Source organism: Papaver somniferum, chromosome 5, assembly GCF_003573695.1.
Source record: "Papaver somniferum cultivar HN1 chromosome 5, ASM357369v1, whole genome shotgun sequence".
Lineage (NCBI taxonomy): Eukaryota > Viridiplantae > Streptophyta > Magnoliopsida > Ranunculales > Papaveraceae > Papaver > Papaver somniferum.
Window position 1 is genome coordinate 141,981,275 of NC_039362.1, and position 18,359 is coordinate 141,999,633.

The 18,359-nt window shown below is 37.1% G+C and overlaps 4 protein-coding genes and 4 non-coding genes across 14 annotated transcripts; 7 read left to right on the forward strand and 1 right to left on the reverse strand.

The window, feature by feature from the left end:
• The first annotated feature begins 1,510 nt into the window (after window positions 1-1,510).
• Window positions 1,511-4,548, forward strand: LOC113282986 (B-cell receptor-associated protein 31-like). Its single transcript, XM_026532091.1, has 2 exons — window positions 1,511-1,993; window positions 3,970-4,548. The coding sequence occupies exons 1-2, from the start codon at window positions 1,705-1,707 to the stop codon at window positions 4,326-4,328; spliced, it is 648 nt and encodes a 215-aa protein (XP_026387876.1). The 5' UTR covers window positions 1,511-1,704; the 3' UTR covers window positions 4,329-4,548.
• A 690-nt stretch (window positions 4,549-5,238) lies between these two features.
• LOC113277905 lies at window positions 5,239-8,351 on the forward strand. Of its 2 annotated transcripts, XM_026526876.1 has the most exons (6): window positions 5,239-5,709; window positions 6,013-6,182; window positions 6,279-6,472; window positions 7,156-7,201; window positions 7,677-7,995; window positions 8,118-8,351. In XM_026526876.1, exons 3-6 carry the CDS (start codon window positions 6,470-6,472, stop codon window positions 8,137-8,139), a joined length of 390 nt encoding a protein of 129 aa, XP_026382661.1. In that variant the 5' UTR covers window positions 5,239-5,709; window positions 6,013-6,182; window positions 6,279-6,469; the 3' UTR covers window positions 8,140-8,351. The 2 variants fall into 2 exon arrangements, with proteins under 2 accessions (XP_026382661.1, XP_026382662.1); XM_026526877.1 differs by lacking the exons at window positions 5,239-5,709; window positions 6,013-6,182; window positions 6,279-6,472 and adding an exon at window positions 7,011-7,071.
• Window positions 8,352-9,013: 662 nt separating this feature from the next.
• On the forward strand, window positions 9,014-11,290 carry LOC113277904 (mitochondrial inner membrane protease subunit 1-like). The gene is made up of 5 exons (XM_026526875.1): window positions 9,014-9,303; window positions 9,726-9,895; window positions 9,981-10,205; window positions 10,472-10,582; window positions 11,018-11,290. The coding sequence occupies exons 2-5, from the start codon at window positions 9,761-9,763 to the stop codon at window positions 11,060-11,062; spliced, it is 516 nt and encodes a 171-aa protein (XP_026382660.1). The 5' UTR covers window positions 9,014-9,303; window positions 9,726-9,760; the 3' UTR covers window positions 11,063-11,290.
• A 723-nt stretch (window positions 11,291-12,013) lies between these two features.
• On the forward strand, window positions 12,014-12,134 carry LOC113284719. Its single transcript, XR_003328343.1, has one exon. It is a non-coding gene; the product is annotated as a U5 spliceosomal RNA (small nuclear RNA).
• A 453-nt stretch (window positions 12,135-12,587) lies between these two features.
• On the forward strand, window positions 12,588-12,736 carry LOC113284705. Its single transcript, XR_003328333.1, has one exon. It is a non-coding gene; the product is annotated as a U4 spliceosomal RNA (small nuclear RNA).
• Window positions 12,737-13,123: 387 nt separating this feature from the next.
• On the forward strand, window positions 13,124-13,320 carry LOC113285092. The gene has a single exon (XR_003328590.1). It is a non-coding gene; the product is annotated as a U2 spliceosomal RNA (small nuclear RNA).
• Window positions 13,321-13,587: 267 nt separating this feature from the next.
• Window positions 13,588-17,349, reverse strand: LOC113277906. Of its 6 annotated transcripts, none has more exons than XR_003325203.1 (6): window positions 17,065-17,349; window positions 14,938-15,043; window positions 14,716-14,755; window positions 14,308-14,600; window positions 14,044-14,187; window positions 13,588-13,918 (listed from the first exon to the last, which is right to left on the reverse strand). XR_003325203.1 is itself a non-coding variant. In XM_026526880.1 (4 exons), exons 3-4 carry the CDS (start codon window positions 14,155-14,157, stop codon window positions 13,673-13,675), a joined length of 360 nt encoding a protein of 119 aa, XP_026382665.1. In that variant the 5' UTR covers window positions 14,158-14,187; window positions 14,938-15,043; window positions 17,065-17,349; the 3' UTR covers window positions 13,588-13,672. The 6 variants fall into 6 exon arrangements, 3 of the variants coding, with proteins under 3 accessions (XP_026382665.1, XP_026382664.1, XP_026382663.1); XR_003325204.1 differs by having other exon boundaries at window positions 14,524-14,600; window positions 14,938-15,066; XR_003325202.1 differs by having other exon boundaries at window positions 14,938-15,066.
• Window positions 17,350-17,437: 88 nt separating this feature from the next.
• LOC113284855 lies at window positions 17,438-17,601 on the forward strand. The gene has a single exon (XR_003328408.1). It is a non-coding gene; the product is annotated as a U1 spliceosomal RNA (small nuclear RNA).
• The last annotated feature ends 758 nt before the right edge of the window (window positions 17,602-18,359 follow it).

An 18,359-nucleotide genomic window follows, 5' to 3' on the forward strand; every position in this document is an offset into this window, starting at 1 on the left:
TACGATCCAAATAACTTGATATTCATGTGCGTGACTCTAAAAGTCCAAGGCGCGGGGATACTGAAGGAACTAAGTAGCTAGGGGTAGTCTGCTTGGTCTTAGCTATACGAAGTTGGTATTAGATTTTGTATAACGACTTAATTCTAAGAGCATTAAAACTGGACTAGGTCTCAGGATTTTTCTGCATTTGCGGTTTCCTCGTTAGCAAAATCTTGCCGTGTCTTTTATTTTGATTTCCGCATTATAATTGTTTATTATAATAAAGTAAAATACACATATACGTTAACTTCGAATTACTTGATCGTGATCATATAGAGTTTTGTTATTACCGAACCTATTATCAAGCAACACACTTTGTTGTAGTAATGTCTCGATCTTGTATCCATAGTCAATCACACAAGTTATCCTGTTGTTGTATTGTATCGATCTCGTATCCATAGACAATCACACAAAGTGTGAACCGAATTGTCGTATTATCTCGAATCTGTCCATAGACGATCACAATCGGTAGATGACTTATAGGTTGAAACAAAAAGATTATGGTGTATTTGGGTACCCTCGTCTTTTCACATATGTCTTGCTTTTAGCATACCCACCGATGTACCTCATAGTCATATTCGAGAGTGTACATTTATTTGTGTCCAATTAAAAATGGTTGATTTTACAACATCCGGTTCAAGTAAATTAGTTATTGATGGTTAGCAACGATCTAAGCTATCATTGTCATTGTTTGGAATCAAGGTTAGCCTAATCAGTTGTTTTTTCTTTTTAAATCAATCGACTCATCTGAATCATCGTATCTGAGTTTTATTAATTATATCTGGCTCAAATTATTGGATACATGTTAGACTTGTGAAAAACTTTTGAATCTAACTGGTATATCATGGCGTGCACAACATACCAGTTAAAGACTGGTAAAGGACAATGATCCCTAGACTACATACATGTTTTTTCTTTAACTGGTATATCATGGCGTGCACAACATACCATGTACACAACTGTATATATGACTCTTTGTTTTTATATGGTAGTACAATGATCCCTAGACTACATCCAGATCTTTTAAATTGGAGTTGGTTTGGCAATGATATAATTCAAACCCCCATTTCCACATTGAGAAGGAGCACGAGGACCATCATACCACTTGACGGTTCTCGACTACATATATGACTTATTAGATAACTTCAAATCAAATGCATGAGCTGATTCAAACTTTCAGACATACTGAAGAAAACAAACGATCTGACGTCACATCCCAACCGAGTAAGACGCAAAATTATACTCAAACCTAGAGTCAAATCCAAACAAATAAGACATTTTCATTTTGGTTTCCACCCACCAAACAAACCCTGGGATTTAGCTCTTCAAAGTACTCTATACTGCTATACCCTACAAAATGTTTGCTTCAAGGCTGTGTTAACAAACATTACTTTACCAAATAACCCCATAGTTATCTCACTTAATAATAATTTCTTCACACATTCTTCTCCTTCACTGACACCACTTTATTATTCCCTATACACGCACACATTTTCATTTTCTTAGCTTTTGGGGTTTTGAGTTCCAGAACCCATTTCTCTTTTCTCCTTCACCTCTCTGTAGCTCCATGAAAGGCAGAAGCTTTGAGCTTCAAATCAGGAGGAAAATCTCTCTTTAGATAGAAATTTTACAAAGAGAGACAAGGATAGAAATAGAGATAGAGAGATGTATCAGTTATTAATTATGGTTTTGATTGTTGAAGGAATCATGGCATTTCTTCTAGTAGTAAAGATCGGACCATTCAGAGATTTAGTAATGAAAGTGATAGACCAGTTAAAGACTGGTAAAGGACCAGAAATCACAGTTAAAACTATTGTAGGAGTTATGTCTTTGATACTTGCTTCCAGTGTTTACAACTTTCTTTGGATCCAGAACAAAAATGTCAAGCATGGTACTCTCACACCAATGGATCAAGTTCTTGTTAGAACTCACCTTCTTGACTCCTCACTGATTGGTACTGTACCCTCTATCTCAATCTCTCTTTTTGAATTTTCTGTATTTGATGCTTGTTTGTTTGTTAACACTAGTGTAGATTTAACTGTAAAGGTTTGATTGTAATCACTTTGATGTACGATTTAGGGTTGTAGATTTGTTTCTTGTGTACTTCTTAGAAATGGGAAATTTTGGAATCTTATACAAAGCTTTATTTCATTTTGAAATTAGAAATTAGGGTTTTGGGAGAAAAATGATGAGTAATTACTAATTAGGTTATGTAAAGGAAATTTAAGCTACTGCAGAAGTCTGAAAGATATGCGCTTTCTATCATCTAGAGGTAGAATGCAGGGTTAGACAATTAGTTTGGACTCTTTGGACTAGGTAAGTTAACGGGAGATGATCGACGTATCAAAGTATGGATTTTGAAAGTGTTGTTTCTAATGTCCATGGTACATGGTAATCCAGATGAGATTAATCTTTAGAAGGTAACAAATTTGTATGCTTTTGATGTAGAAACTGTGTGAAGGTTCGGCAACTTCAGTTAAGTGATATCTAATTTGGAATTGGAATGTTGTGGCTTTAGTGTAACCTAGCTCAGGAAAACAAATTTAGATGACGGATTTACTCAAAACCTGAATAAATAAATGCGTACGATGGCGGTGTTCCATGGACCCAATTAGTCTCTGATTGAGTTCTATGGGCCAGGTCAATTTAGATGCTACTCTATGGATGAATTGATGCTTAATGGCGGTTTAGCTGGTTGAATTGTTTATTCATTATCATACAGTTAGCCCCTTCAGCAAATCCTCTTATTACATAGTTGAAGCAATGGGCAAGAAAGATTTACAATCTCATAATCATATGTAATTAGAAATTAGAATACTGCAACAGCACAACTAAACCAATCACAGGGACTTGGGTGTCTTTCTCTTGGTTAGTGTTGGTGAACTGAAACTTGCGACAATGTTACACCTACGGTGTGAAAGTCATCGCTAGACACTCAATGCTGGTTTTCATGTTACAACATTGGTACTAAATGGCAGTCTAGGATATGGGCATTCTTTATTTGTCCAAAGTTATTGTTAAGCAGGAAACAAAGCCAAATGATTGTCTTTACCCTCAATATCTCACTTGGTTCTTTCACAACCGATCCTTAACATCTAAAATGATCTTTCTACCACAAGGGAAATTAAAGTCAGGAGTACAGTGACAATCAAAAAGGTTACTGGTTCGTGAGTGATATCACGACTAAATGAATATATTTATATCACGTGAGAGTGGTTAAGTAGCATCAGTTTTCGGTAGGTTTGATCTTGGATTAGGTTACCATTTATTTTTGATTGGTCGGTAGGAATTAGGATGCTGACGAGTTTCGAATTCAAGTTGTAGATATGAACATCTAATGATTTTACTGCTCTACTAGAAAAGCATCCGCATTGGTTTACAAACTTGAAGAAGCCAATTAGCCAAACTTGTTCATTGATAATGTGTTCAAACTGTTGCAGATGTTTCTCTAATAGAGTGGTAAAGTTGTTGGGTTTTGATATTCATGATCTGAGTTCAAAGTTCGTCAGCACTCTAGTTCCTACAGACCGATCAAAAAGTAATTGGCCTATCAAGTTCAAATGAGTTTGAAGTGTTCCCTTTCAGCTGGTAGTCTTGTTTCCACCAGCTTGCAGCATTACACTTTAGGCTAATTCAGCTGTATGCTTTGATCTCAAAGTTTCATATCAAAGTTGCATAGAGATTGAATTGCTTCTTCTATGTCGGTTTAGTTTCTTTGGTAGACATAATTAGAATCTGTTTACAGCTCATGTATGTATGGAACTTCTAAACCAGTTTACAAGGTAGCGACATGAAATAGATATGTTTCAGAGATTTCCATGCATGTCGTCAGTTGCATAAGGTTTCTTTTCGCAGTATTTCTTATGTATTATTCCAAACAGTCATTGATTCATCTCTTTATGGGTTTTCATTTTCTTTGCTACGCTGCAGCATTCTCCCTTTTCCTCTGGTTCATTATTTACCGGTTGCACCACTATCTTACGAAAATGTGTGGTCTAAAGACTAAAGCCCAGTTTTGCAAAGAGGAAGTGGAAAAACTTCAGCTGAAAATCAAAGAGAAGGAAGAAAAAGCTTCAAAGGAAAGAAGACTGTTAAATGAAGAAGTCTCCAAACTGAAAGAGAATTTGAAAAAGATGAAATCAGAATCTGAAGAAAAGGATAAACGAGTACTTGCAGCAGAATCTGACGTTGCTGCCCTTCAGAAGCAATCCAACGACCTACTGCTTGAATATGACCGCCTTCTAGAGGACAATCAAATTCTTCAAAGCCAGAATCTCGGATACAGGTAGAAGTCAAACGATTTAAAACAATATGTGTGGGCAGGAATTACTTTTTGTTGTTAAGCAAGCAAATCTCGTTGATATCATCCAAAACTGATGATAGGTCCCAATCTTCAGCGGCATTTTAAGCATATCAAAGAAGATTACGTTTAACTGAATTCCTGTTAAATTTTTTGTAACCTATCTCTGAACTTAGAAAGCTTTGTCAATGATGTTCTTTTTTTGAAAATCATCTGCTTCTTGTTGTTGTTCTTTTTTTGGGCCAAAAAATATTGAAAGAAACAACTTGGACCCAAAGGTAGACCAATATGGAAAAAGACTTCATTTCGAACACAATTCAGTACTTTCTGAAGGTTAAATTTAGTCGTCCTGGACGGAGATTGGCTTCAGCAGCCAAAGCTATATATCTGGAAGAATCGACCATGAAATATGTCTGGATTTACCACCACATATCAGTACATCCCCTGATTCCAAGACTACTTTATTTGCTGTTTCAACATCTCCATGCTCTCCATACAGGAACTCTGCTGAATCCCAGTTGAGATAGACACAACAGGCAAACCTTTATCAAGGCTTTCTTTGGTTTCATCTTTGTTCTATTTCAGGTGGGAAAAAAGAAGAATAAGAAGTAAAGAGAGACTCATGACACATTTGAATAGCTAGTTATAAAGACAAATAACAATGTAGTGAAGAACCAAGTAGTGTGTCCTCTTTTCCACTAGAGTTGGTGAGTCTCCCAGAATCTGCAACAGATTGTGCAATTCTTGTGTTTCCTGATCTAATGGTTGTTGCTTAAGTCATATCTTTCATCTATCATTGTCATTGAAGGCTGTCTTTCATTTAGTGAGTGATAACTGATAAAGATGACTCCAAAACCAAAACACATACTGATAGATGTAGAAACAGAATTCCCATTCAGTCAATCATTTCACTTTCTTCCAAATCTGTGTTTGAAAGACAGAAACCACAAGAATCCCGTTCCTAATTTGAGAATCATTAGGATCCTAAATTTCACTTATCCCTGGAGCGTAAAAACAGACAGAAAAATCTAGTGGTTCTTTGTTTAGCTTATAATATTTAGTCCCACATCTTATAGATTACTCATCTGGCTTTGGTATCTGTACAGCAAGATCTGCAGAATTAGCACCGAGTTAAGCGTACAGGATCTGTAGTTTAACCTCGCAGTTCGCTCCTTGCGGGCATTCCGAGCGACCAATGCCAGCAGTTGGCGGCTGATCTAGCAGGCGATTTTTTTTTTCTGCTTTCCATTGCCTTCCCGAAGCTTAGTTTTATTGATTACCGCAGGGTGGACGGGAACTTCAAGCTCAAGTGATTTTATTTTTCCCTTGTTGTGGCGAAAAGTGAAGCTGGTCTGTGATCAGTAAAACAGGTAATCATCGTTCGAGTCTGTTCTTCCAAGGGTTATTTATTCTGTGAAAACTACTTATCGGCGGCATGTATTAGTTTACTTTAGGTATTTGAGTCTAGTGTTAATGCTTGTATGTGATTTGTGTTGTATGTGATTATTTGGATGCATAGATTGTACCATGGAAGTGTTCGACGAAATGTCGTTTAGAATTTCTTAATTATGTACATACAGAGAGAATGCACTGTTTGAGTCAGTTTAAAACAGGTTGTAAATTTGCTGTTTGAAAGATTTTGTTTAAGTGGGTTTGAATTCTGAACTTAACAGGCTGGAGAAGCGCAGAAAAAGCAATATAAAGAGAGATGAATGGATAGAGGAATCTGTTGAAAGGAAAGGGCATTGAGATTGCAAAAGAAGCATTTGATCGAACAATTTTAGTTGGGAAATTTCTTTGCTTTCTTCCTGTAACTAACACCTATATCTGCAGTCCTACTCTTGTAAGCCATTGATCACAATTTTCTACTCTCTGACTCTGCAGTTTAAAGGACAATTGCGTTTGAATGTTTTTTCTTGGCCTTCTTCTCTTTTTCCAGGTGTATGGTCCTAGTATGCTCACTACCTTAAGTCTAACTGGTGATTTGGTTTTGGGGGAAAAGATATCGAAAGGTGAATAATGGAGATATAGTTATTGTACGCTCACCTGAGAATCCTAAAAAGAGTCCTACTAAGCATATTTTGGGCATGGAAGGAGACAATTTAGCTTACTTGGCCGACCCCTGTTATTATGGTAAATTAAAAATAATCTCACTTGGCTGTCTGTGTTTTCCTTTGTTGTTATTACCTGGGGTTATGGTTGATTTTTTTAAAGAACAGTATCAGAAAGGCAATAATCTATAAAAGAAGTTTTCAATTTTGTGTTGCTTATCTTTCAAGTTTCCCCCAAGTATATTTCGGTATCGATTTTTTTAAGTTCATCTCAAGGATGTGTTCATTGGTCTGAAGCAGGTGCCGAGGTGACATATTTGGATCCAAGGAGATAACATATATGCCTCAAAAGACTCGCGCCTGAACCCATTTCGTCAACCTTATTATCCTCACGGGATCCGTGGAATCTAGCGTAAATATTCAAGTTGTTTTGAACTTACATTTCCTCCCAAACTGAACCCATTTCGCCAACCTTATTATCCTCACGGAATCCATCATTGTCTCAACTGTAACAGATTCATCACATCTACTCTCACCATCCTGTCCACCAACAGCGCAACCTTGGATTTAGTTTTCTTTTTTTTTTTTTTTTCTTTCTTTTTCTTTTTTTTTTTTAAATGTATAAATCAACGTTTTTGATGTCATCTTAACTCGACTTTGCTACAACATGAAGTGATATTGGTATTTTGTGGTTCCCATACTGGTTAAGTCACTAATTTTGAGATTGGAGTGAAAGCTCACATTTGTTAGCTGCAATTTCTGTAGGTTTGGTCTGGCTTTGGATTGATGGGACAAGAAGTCTACTGTAAAGGTAACTTTTTTTTACTGTAACAATCTTACACTCTCATTTTGAATTTTTTTTCTTCCTTTTCTAATGCATTCTCTTCACTTGCTTTTATTAAATGGTTTCCTAGGGGGAAATTGTAGCACATAGTCAGTCTAATAATTAATGTATGCAATTGTGAATCTCCTGTTGTTCTGGCTTTAATGTAACCCAGATTAGGAGAACAAATTTACTTGACGGATTTACTCAAAACCCGAATAAATAAATAGTGTACGATGGGGATGTTCCATAGATCCAATTAGTCTCTTATTGAGTTCCATAGATCAGGTCAATTTAGATGCTACTCTATGTGGCGGTTTAGCTGGTTGAATTGTTTATGCATTAGCATACACTCAGCCCTTCAGCAAATCCTCTTCTTACAACGTTGAAGAATGTATTAATTGAACTAAAATAGCGTGTCAAGGTAGTAAACGATGTGATTTTACACTTGGTGGGTTTTCAGGTAACACAAACACATTGGCTGGTAATGTACCTCCAAAGGCCAACTTTTCGTGGACTTGCAGGAGGCTGAATGGGTTGAACAGTTCATCCATGATTGAGGGAGGAAACTTTGATGGTGCCAAGGCCTACAAGGATAGCAAAATCCGCAACATGCTTACATGCAAGAGTTCCACAGACATTATCACCAGGAGACCGGAATTACATTTGCTTCTCTCTGCCCTGGTTGCATTGCTTGTTCCGGGAGCATATTCCATTGTTCAGAACCCTTTTCCCTCCGTTCCAGAAGTACACTACCAAGGGTTGGTAAAGGATTTGCACAGGTAAGAAATTAGCGTCAGATTCAATTGAAGTGGAACCAGAACAATAATAATATGGTTAATTAAATTACAATTCCATTGATTCTTGCTTCTGGTGGTAAGTGATTCAAGCCTAACTAAATCAGGTGTTTATTGGAGCTGGAATAAGGACTTAGCTTCTTTTGAGAACCAGCTGTCATTAGAAGGCTAGTGATGTCACAAGCCACGAAAGGTGTGTGATGTCATTGAAAATGGAGAGCAGCTAAGGGCATATAACCACAAGGTCAGAAAACAAGATCAACCATAAGGGAAGAAAGACCTGGGGGTCTGATGAGTGTATTCTAATAGCTCATGTTAACAGCTAGTATAGTCGAGTAATAAGGTCCTCTAGTATAAATTTTAAAATTTTGTGCCTAAAGAGAAATAAAGTACCTCTTGAATTTCAACTAAAAATGTAGTCCTTCTGCAGTTTCAAATCTCATAATGTACAAGTCTTGCATGCTTGAACACCATCAATCAGAGGTGACATGTGATTTCGGGATCAGTACATCAAAATCAGCCTCTCATTCATCTCACATATAATATAAATGCACTCAACCCAAGTCAGGTGGATTCGAACTTATTCTTTAACGCATGATAACCACAACGTCAGAAGACAAGATAGAGATCGATTATAAAGGCAACATAAGGATGAAACGTTAAGTGCACACCAAAACCGATATAACCTACTCACATCAGTTTTCTCGTCAGGTGGCCAAGTATCTCATCGTAACTGTAGCTGGCCTATACCAAAACTGTAGTTGTTCAAGCACAGCACTAACAGAAGAGTCGTGTAGAAAAATCAGAAGAAGCCCATGCCTAATTTAAGAATTACTATTAGGATTCCATAATTCCTAAAACAGACAGAGAAAGGTTTAAAAGTTTAGTGTGTTTTTATTTAGCTTACAAATTTAGTCCCACACCTTGTAGTTAGCTTATTGACTTTGGTTTATATACCACAAAAACAGGCCCTAGAGCATCGTGCTAAGCGTACAGGATCTGTAGTTTAACCACGTAGCTCCCCATCCTTGCGGGGATGACGAGCGACCTGCAAGGCAGGAATACGGAGTTCTGCCTGTCCAACTTTTTTGCCGCCGCGCGCCCAATTTTTTTTTTGCTTTTTTTTTTTGCCTCTCTTCTCTGAAGCTTAATGCCTTTGTTTTTCGGGTGTGATTTGTTTATTCCACATCGAGATTACCAATGCCTTGAAGCTCAAGTGATTTTGTTTTCTTATATTTTTTTTTTGTTTTGGCCAAAAGCATAAGTGAAGCTGGTCTGCGATCAGTAAAACAGGTAATCTTTTTGCATAGCCTGTGTAGATTTTTACAGTTATGATAATCAATTTTATCACATATTATGCTTGATTTGTTTACATTCAATATCAAAATTAGTGGCCTTGTTCATGGCTGGCACTTTCATTATTCGAGTCTGTTCTCTGAAGGGCTATTCTGTTAGAACTACTTGTAGGCGGCGTTATTAGTTTACTTTAGGTATTGAATTGAGGCTAATGTTCTTGTTGGTAATCAAAGATTTATCTTGTATGTGATTATTTGGATGCATAGATTATGCCCTGGAAGTGTTCGACAAAATGTCAATTAGAATTTCTTGAGTTTGTACATATAGAGAGAATGCACTGGTTGAGTCGGTTTAAAACAGGTTGTAAATTTCTGTTTGAAAGATTTTGTTCAAGTGTGTTTAAATTCTGAACTGAACAGGCTGGAGAAGCGCAGAAAAAGCAATTTAAAGAGAGATGAATGCATTGAGGAATCTGTTCAAAGGAAAGGGCATTGAGATTGCAAAAGAAGCATTTGATCGAACAATTTTAGTTGGGAAATTTCTTTGCTTTCTTCATGTTACTAACAACTACATCTGCAGTCCTACTCTTGTAAGCGATTGATCCCAGTTTTCTACTCTCTTGCTTTGTAAATTATTGAGGACAATGGTGTTTGATTGTTTTTTCTCTTTTCTAGGTGTTTGGTCCTAGTATGCTCCCGACTTTAAGCATAACAGGTGATTTGGTTTTGACGGAGAAGATATCTACTCGTTTAGGGAAGGTGAATAATGGAGATATAGTGCTTGTACGCTCACCTGAGAATCCTAAAAAGATTCTTACCAAGCGTATTTTGGGCATGGAAGGAGACAAAGTAACTTACTTGATCGACCCGCACAATTCTGAGAAATGTCGAACTATTACGGTAAGGAAAAGATAATCTCACTTGGTTGTTTGTATTTTTTCTTTGTAATTATTACCTGAGGTTTTGATTAATATTTTTAAAGAACGGGACAAGAGTCTATAAAAGAAGTTTTTCAATTTTGTGCTGCTTATCTTTAAAGTTTCAAGTTTCTCCAAGTATGTTTCAGTTTGGATATGATTTAATATTGTGTCGAGAATGTTTTTAGCATATGAAGTTTTCCATTTTAACTGATTGTTCGGGTTTTCCATCTTACTGGTGTGCAACAGGTGCCAAAGGGACATATTTGGATCCAAGGAGATAACATATATGCCTCAATGGACTCACGCCAATTCGGTCCTGTTCCATATGGTCTTGTTCAAGGCAAGGTGTTTTGGAGGGTGAGTTTTATATTTTTATGTTTACTGCCGAGACTTGAATGTTGAATGTGTTGTTGAACAGACTTAAGATACAATATTTCTTTGGATAATAATCATAAGTAAACATACAACATTGTTTTTGGGACTTAGATTTCTTCCCCGACTGAACCCCATTTCGCCAACCTTATCCTCACGACATCCACCATTGTCTCAACTTGTGAACTCTTTCAGTCTTGTTGCCAAATTCTCTCTAAACACTGTAACAGGTTCATCACATCTTCTATTACCATCTTGTCCACCAACAACCCAACCTTGGCTTATATTTGATGTATAAATCAACGTTTCTGGCCTTGCTACAACTGGAAGTGATTTTGGTATTTTGTGGTTCCCAAACCTTTTAGTCAATACTTTTGGATTGGGAGTCGAAGCTTACCTTTGTTAGCTGCTGTTTTGTAGATTTGGCCAATCAGCGGCTTTGGATCGCTAGGAGAAGAAGTCTAGTATTCGTTTGATAGTAAAGGTGATTTTTTTTTACTGTAAAACAATCTTACATTCACATTTTGAATCTTTCTGTTTTCTTTCCTTTTGTAATCCACACTTTTTTTTTATGTATGCAAATTTTGTGTATCTCTTATTGTTTCATAGCACTGGAGATGTAAGGTAAAAGGTATTGTGCACAGGAGTGGACAAAACATTTGTTTGCCAGTATTTGAAAGACAACTTATTGTACTTGCTATCTATAATAATAAGACTCCTAATTCTGCGAAGCTGTAGAATTTATTGGACTCTTAAGGTTATTCCACTGGTGGTATCATGTCCTTCCAGGAATGTATGGCAGATTGGTAGTTGGTGATATTTTTGGTTTTAAGCGATCCATGATTTTACTCAGAAAAGTGGTCATGGAGTAGAATGATTTACCAACTGGTTTGTTAAAATGATGGATAGATATAATATACATTGTGCTGAGCGTTATGGCCACTCAAAATGTCAAAAAAAGGAGTAGCCCTGCCCAAATCAATAAACCAAATCTTGCATTCTTGACGGGGATGTCCCAAAATATAAAGATCCAACTACTACTTCTGGAATACCTCTACAGCTGCAGTTTCCTTACGGACTTGCACACAACGTTAATTACACTAAAAAAGCTATTCGACTTTCTTTTACAACCATTTGCTAGAACTTAGAGGGAGAGATGATGGGATCAAAGTGATTTCCATCACGTATTCATGTGACATCTATCTCAAAGTATTTGCCATGCTACCCATCTCCTTGGAAACCAAATGAGTAGAAAATCATAAGGTTTTGAATCCCATTATTCCTCCAAGCGCGTAGAATGAAACCTCAAATCTCAGTTGAACTGAAGAATAATTAGTCCCACAAAGGTCAGGAAGTACCACTCTACTCAAAATGATGTGTATAAAACTAGCACCTCACTCTCCCAAAGGAATCACGCAGCCGTGCGGTAAGCACAAAGCGAACTATTCTTTCGCCTTTTACTAAAGAATACCGTGTGCTTGCCGTTTATAAGCGGCATACGCCTATTTTTGGAGGGTTTCTCTTTTTTAAGGGGAACCCAACAATTTTCAAAACCAAAGCTTACCCCTTGTTTTGTTGAAGGCATGTCCTTTGACAGATCCCATCGAAGGAGAATGTTCGGTTTAGATGGCAGGCACACATCACTCCATATTAGTTCATGGTCTATTTTAATCAGTTTGTTTTTGTGCCCATATTCACTCCTACTCGGCGAACTCGAGCAACTTTTATGTAAAGTGCTTCCTGCTACAAATATCTTCTTTTATATAAAGTGCTTCCTGACCTCGTCTCTTGGGTTGCTCAAGGAAAATGCTAGGGTATTTCCTTATTCTTTGGAAACAATTCTTAGTAACTCACTCCAGACCAACTGCAGTTTCTTAGATTTATTAGGGGGCCTAGTATGTTTCTGTTAACATAAGTAACAAAATTTCCCTTAGTCCCATGATTCAAATCTGTCATATGATTATAATTAGTTGATGCATTACTCCGTAACATCTTTGCGCCTGGGAAATGACGCTGCTAATGACGTACTACGTGTCAGTTGCCAGTTAAAAGCTATTTCCAAATTCCTGCCTCGACCTTAGATCTCCCAAGCCAGCTGGAAATTTCTGGAATGGCTCTTTCTAATCAAGGGTTAAATCCATAGAATACTTCATACTAATCTTCCTGCAAGAATGTAAACACACTTAGGACTAATCGTTCTGCAAGGATAGGCCAACGAAAAAATGAGCTCTTATTTATTGACCTGCACCTGAAGCTAGAACATCAGACTAACTCCACAGTAAATAATTTCCGCCCTATTAAGCTTTGATCTCATGATCTGCACTTACCTAAATCAAGCCAATTATTGTGCTCCAAATAAATTGGACCTAACCATGCCCATGGATTCATCTCAGTTCCCAATTAAACTTAACTTGTCCAAGGACTACTAAGGCATCGAAATCAAGATTTAGTCCCACACGGACTACGCCAGAGTAGAGGAATTGAAACAAGACAATATAAAAACAGAAGCCCAAATTGAGAACAAGCATACCTTTCTCGGCCTTTTGGCTAAGATCAAGTGTAGTATCTGTTCTTATCAGTTTAATATCTGATATGTGAGCCATCGGCTCACACGATATTAAATTTATTTTTTCATGGGAGAGTTCCCATCACAGCAGCTTGTTGCTGGGGTTCTCACGCGTCGCCCTTGCGTTGCACTACTGCAAGGGCCTGGCGCACCCCAACCAAAACCTAATGAAAATATTGAACTCTTCAGCGGAGTGTGCACAAAATTGAACTCCTTTCATATATATATATATGTGATCAAAATGTTTTACACTGGAAGGTATTAATGCCGAGTGTTCAAAATTGTGGCATTCAAAAAAACATTATCAGAAGCTGCCATTGTTCCTAGTCGTGTCATAAAAAAGAACATGCTTCTGCTAGAGAGACTCACTTTTTTCTCCTGTTTGAGAAACATAATTTTTTCAGAGGAAACTACAACAGATATCTTAAGGAAGAATCACATCAACAAAATTAAAATTGCATTCTTTACACGTATCAGCTGAGTATGCCCTGATTCAGAAAAAAAAATCATCACGTTCGCTCATGGTCCTCCACTTCTTCTCCAAGCAAGTCATCATAAGTTACAGGTACCCGAATCCTATTCATAACAGATATACGGTCTCTTTTTATATTACAAGCTGCGGGTCGACAGTTTAGAGGAGGTGCAAGGGCAGTTCCAGCTGATGTCTGGTTAATCATTGGACCAGCAATTGAGGATTGTGCAGTCTTTTGCAAAGACGGGTTTAATTCCTTTGGCGCTTGTTGTTTGAATTGCCTCTGCATTAGAGAAAGATATGATATCCAAAAAAAATTTAGAATGAAGTCATGAACACGCATTAAAATTTCAAAATACGTAGGAGCCTGGAGAAAGAAATATGTAACGCAAAAATATTTAGTCAAACCTCAATTTCCTTGCCCTTGACCATGATCTCTTTGTAAGCATTAGGGTCATGTTTCTTCAGAATGCCCCATAATATGCCACCACCATAGCGATGATGCTTTCCATCAGCAGTCATCTGTCCTCCACATGCCTGAATTGCATCCACCTGCAAGTTTAAAATTTCTATTTACAAATTCCAAGAAAATTCTGAAAGAATAATGACAAGTAAGTTTGTTTTCAGGATATTAAAGTAAAAAAAGATTATCCAACAGAAAGTAGCACATACAGGTGAGTTGATATGCAAGATTCTTCCTTCTTTAGTTCTTTACTTTCATTCTTGGGAGTAACTCTAGGATTTTGCATAACTAGTAAGGTCTTATATTTACATTTGCATTTCTTTGTGTTCCTTCTTGTTCCACGGTTTCTTTTCAACATAATGTTCAACTTGCATGTCTAAGCTTACATGTCGAAAATGTGGTGAAACTCCAGTTTACCAATTTACCTAGATAGCTGCGATTCTCTAGTTTGCAGCTATTGGAAACAAATCTTCACTCTTACTGCAAACTTTCCAATGGTAGTCTACAGTTGATAATAACACCAAAAATGAGTCACTGGATCAGAAACCAACATTGACACAACACATAGACTTAAAACAACTTTAGAGCGTTCAGCTCAATTACAGACATAGACGTACCATGTTCGAAACCACTCATTCCTTGGATCTGTGTACAAACCTGCTAACGAGAGTAAAATACAGTTTTAACTCGATGAGTAATTGTGGGGTTACAAGCTGGACAATACACACACTGCGAAAAGTGTCACTTTAATAGTTTTATTCCTGGAAATTGTCACTCAAAAAAGAGCATCATGGTCACAATTCACTTGCACAATATGTGAAAGAGAAAAAACATCTCACCTCGTTGACAATATCACTCAGAGCAGAGACACCAAGAACACCCACAGCATTCCAAACCAGATAAGTTTTTCTCTCCTTCAAGCATTTACAAGTATCAATAACGAACCTACAGACGCAGAAAAACCAAACCTAATAAGAACTAAGTCAGTATTGTACGAAATTAAATAATCCCACACCTTACATAGAACAGGTAAACACCTTACATAGAACAGGTAAAATTAGAGAAATCAATTTAGTCAAATAAGAACAACCAACTTCTTCTCTAACCAGAAGACAAATCTATTTCCTTTTCGTCATGTATTCTTTTCTTTGTCAGCTAGACAATTTATCTTATTAAGAAAAAGAAAAATGGTAAGAATTGATGGTAAGCTTACTTATTCATGTTTTTGATAACCCCCTCAAAGGAAGCAAAAGAAAAAACGTAACCTTAAACAATATTATTACCAAAAGTCAACAAGGTAACTCTTTTTCTAACCGGCACAATCCATGAAGATATATCCCCTGTTCCAAATCATAACCTTTTAGCTTTAGATTTAGGATATCACATCGTTTTGTAACATTATAAATACACATGCACACTACAGCAAAACTACCAAACCCACCACTTTGCATTTCCAAAATTCCAAAAGAATGGACGATGACAGAGAATAGCATGAGGCTATGGAAGAGACAGTTACTTGCCCATCCAGTAAGTTATTACTAAAATGTTTACTGCGTTGTTACTATTTTGCGAAATAACAAATGCAGAAGAACTATGGAACCGGTAGTGGAGAATCCTATCTGATGATATTAAACATGGACAAAAAAATGTATCAGACAGTGAAGATTTTGAGATCGAAGATGAACAACTCAAAAAGAAAACATGCTCATCAGTCAAGAGCTATATGGCACTACAAACCTCCACTTTTGAGGTTTTTCTATGGCTGCACAAGGGATTGAACATCGAGCAAAGAAAGGTGCTTGAGGCAGTAACAGAGGCGGTACATAAAAGGTAAAACAGGGGAGTGGTTTTCGTCTTAGGAAGTGGTGGGACAGGAAAAACTTATCTATGCTAAATCTTGGCAGCCGCATTAAGTTCAAGAACAAAAATCATTTTAAGAGTAGCTTATAGCGTCACTGTCATTGCCTGAAGAGAGGACAGTGCACTCATTACAAAATGCCCCTAGAATTTGATGAAACCAATGCTGTGACATACCGAAAGAAACACGTTTGGCGGTGTTAATATGCACGGTAGACTTAGATTCTGATAAAGCAAAGTCATAAAGAACCAACGGGTTTCACACAACATTGTGTACAAAGTCTTAAGTAATTTACACTCGGGTAGCAGTCAATACACAATTTGATCTGGTTGATAGTAAAATATACCTACATAACATAGAAAATGGCAGGCCCTGCCCAAAATTACTTTTGAACAGACCAAAAATTATCTTAGCAACATCCTCATACTTGAGATATTCTATCCCGCAGTCAGATAGTTAGTGCCCAATAGCTCCAATTAATGATTCCTAAACTACTACCATTTATTTAATGAATCTAGGAGCATCAAGGAGATAGAGTAGAGAGTAAAGGCATCTCAATTACTCATCTATAGACAATATCTTACATATCCAACTGAAATATCCAGACGGAAACATTTCAATACAGTTAATGATGACGATTTGGATGACAAAATCAAAAAATAGATTTAAATTCAAGTAAACTGCATAATAAAATGAGATTCAACATACAATTCAGTAACTTAAGAGCTTGTTGAAGTAGAAATGAACAAGTGCTCCAATTTAATGGTCAGTCCTTTTAGACCCATGAGAAGCATCAAAACCCTAGTGATGAAGAAGACAATAGATATAGAGGTGACGGATTATCTGGGTGTCAATAGTTACCGCTTCTAGATTTCATGGGAGGGACAAATTATACCTAGTTAAATACCAATATCATGACTTCAAATCAAGAATTTCATTTGATGAATTCATCACAAACAAAAATTGAAGACAAAGATAAACCCTAAACCCTTGATTTAATACAGACCCAATAAAGAAAAAAAAAAATCAAACTTACATAATCGAATACCAGAGAGCCTGATTAATTTGCAAGAGAGGAGTAAAGAATTGGGGTTCGAATTGATCGTACCTTAAATATGCAAGTGAATCCGAGATGATGATGCAAATAATTTTCCACCAAGATCGATTACTAGTCTTACGTTGGCTTGAGCTGGAGTTCCTTGGTTGATTTTGATCGTATATTATACCGTCATGTTTAGGAATAGTTGATGTAGGTTTCCGAGCATTAGAGAAAAGAAAAAAATGAGCAGAAGAAGAAGAAGAAAAGCCACAAGACCACTGGTGCTGAACGGTGTAACATCTCGGTGTTTATTTTCCTCCCATATAGATAAAACCTGATAGATGTTTCTCTCCGCAAAACGATTAGTCCCACACTGCTTGTGTTCATTCAAGAGACAAGGAACGAGCGAGTATAAGTAGATGAGACATGGGAATGGGAAAACATACTTACCTGGACGGGGTCTATGGATGATCAAGAATGTCCATGGCCTAGGTTAACGACCTCCATTGCACACTAAGGATGGGTGCTCGCCTAAGATCTCCCCAATGAGGGAGAGTCTACGTCATAATTTGTTCCTGAGGGGGAACGCGTTCGCGCGGCCCCTGCCAATTCTAAACCAAATATTACCTTACTGGTCAATGCAAGGCACTGGGAATAACCTCCAACTCACTGTATCTTGATTGTCCTCAATTACAGTTCCATATGCAGGCAGGCTTGCAATGAACACGAATACTTGGTTGTCTTTTGGTGCAAGAAAGATACTTGTGTTCCTTCTACCATTAGCATAATATACGAGAATGAATCAAAGTGAATACTATTTCAATCCCCTTTTTAGGTTTTCCTTACCTCGAGAAGAATCACTAGGAAGGCAACCTTTCCTTCACCTAGAAGCAGAATGAGTACATTTCAGAAGCTTATTATTTCTCCTTCGGTTAGCAAGTCCAGAAAGATTAGTTGCCTATTTTTGGAGGGTTTCTCTTTCTTTAAGAAGAACCCAACGATCCTCAAAATAAAAAAAATTGCAACATGCAAACCGACGACATCGATGGTTGTCAACACATTAAGCTTTATGTACCACTATTTACTTTGAGTCTCCATGTTCAATTTTCCTATTTGCAATGGATATTTTTCCTCAGCGTACGACCTAAAGCAAAATTCCTTTAATGAAAATTAGAACTAATCATTTCCAGTGAATAGAAGAATGATGGTAACAATACTATGCAATTGAACATCGAGTACGCAACTGAACTAATGACACTCCACGCGTCCTCTTATTGATAGTGCTAAAAACGTTCAAAGAAACTTTATGGATCTGCTCCTCCATGTTGAATCAGATAACCTTAGTCTCAGCAGAAGCAATATCA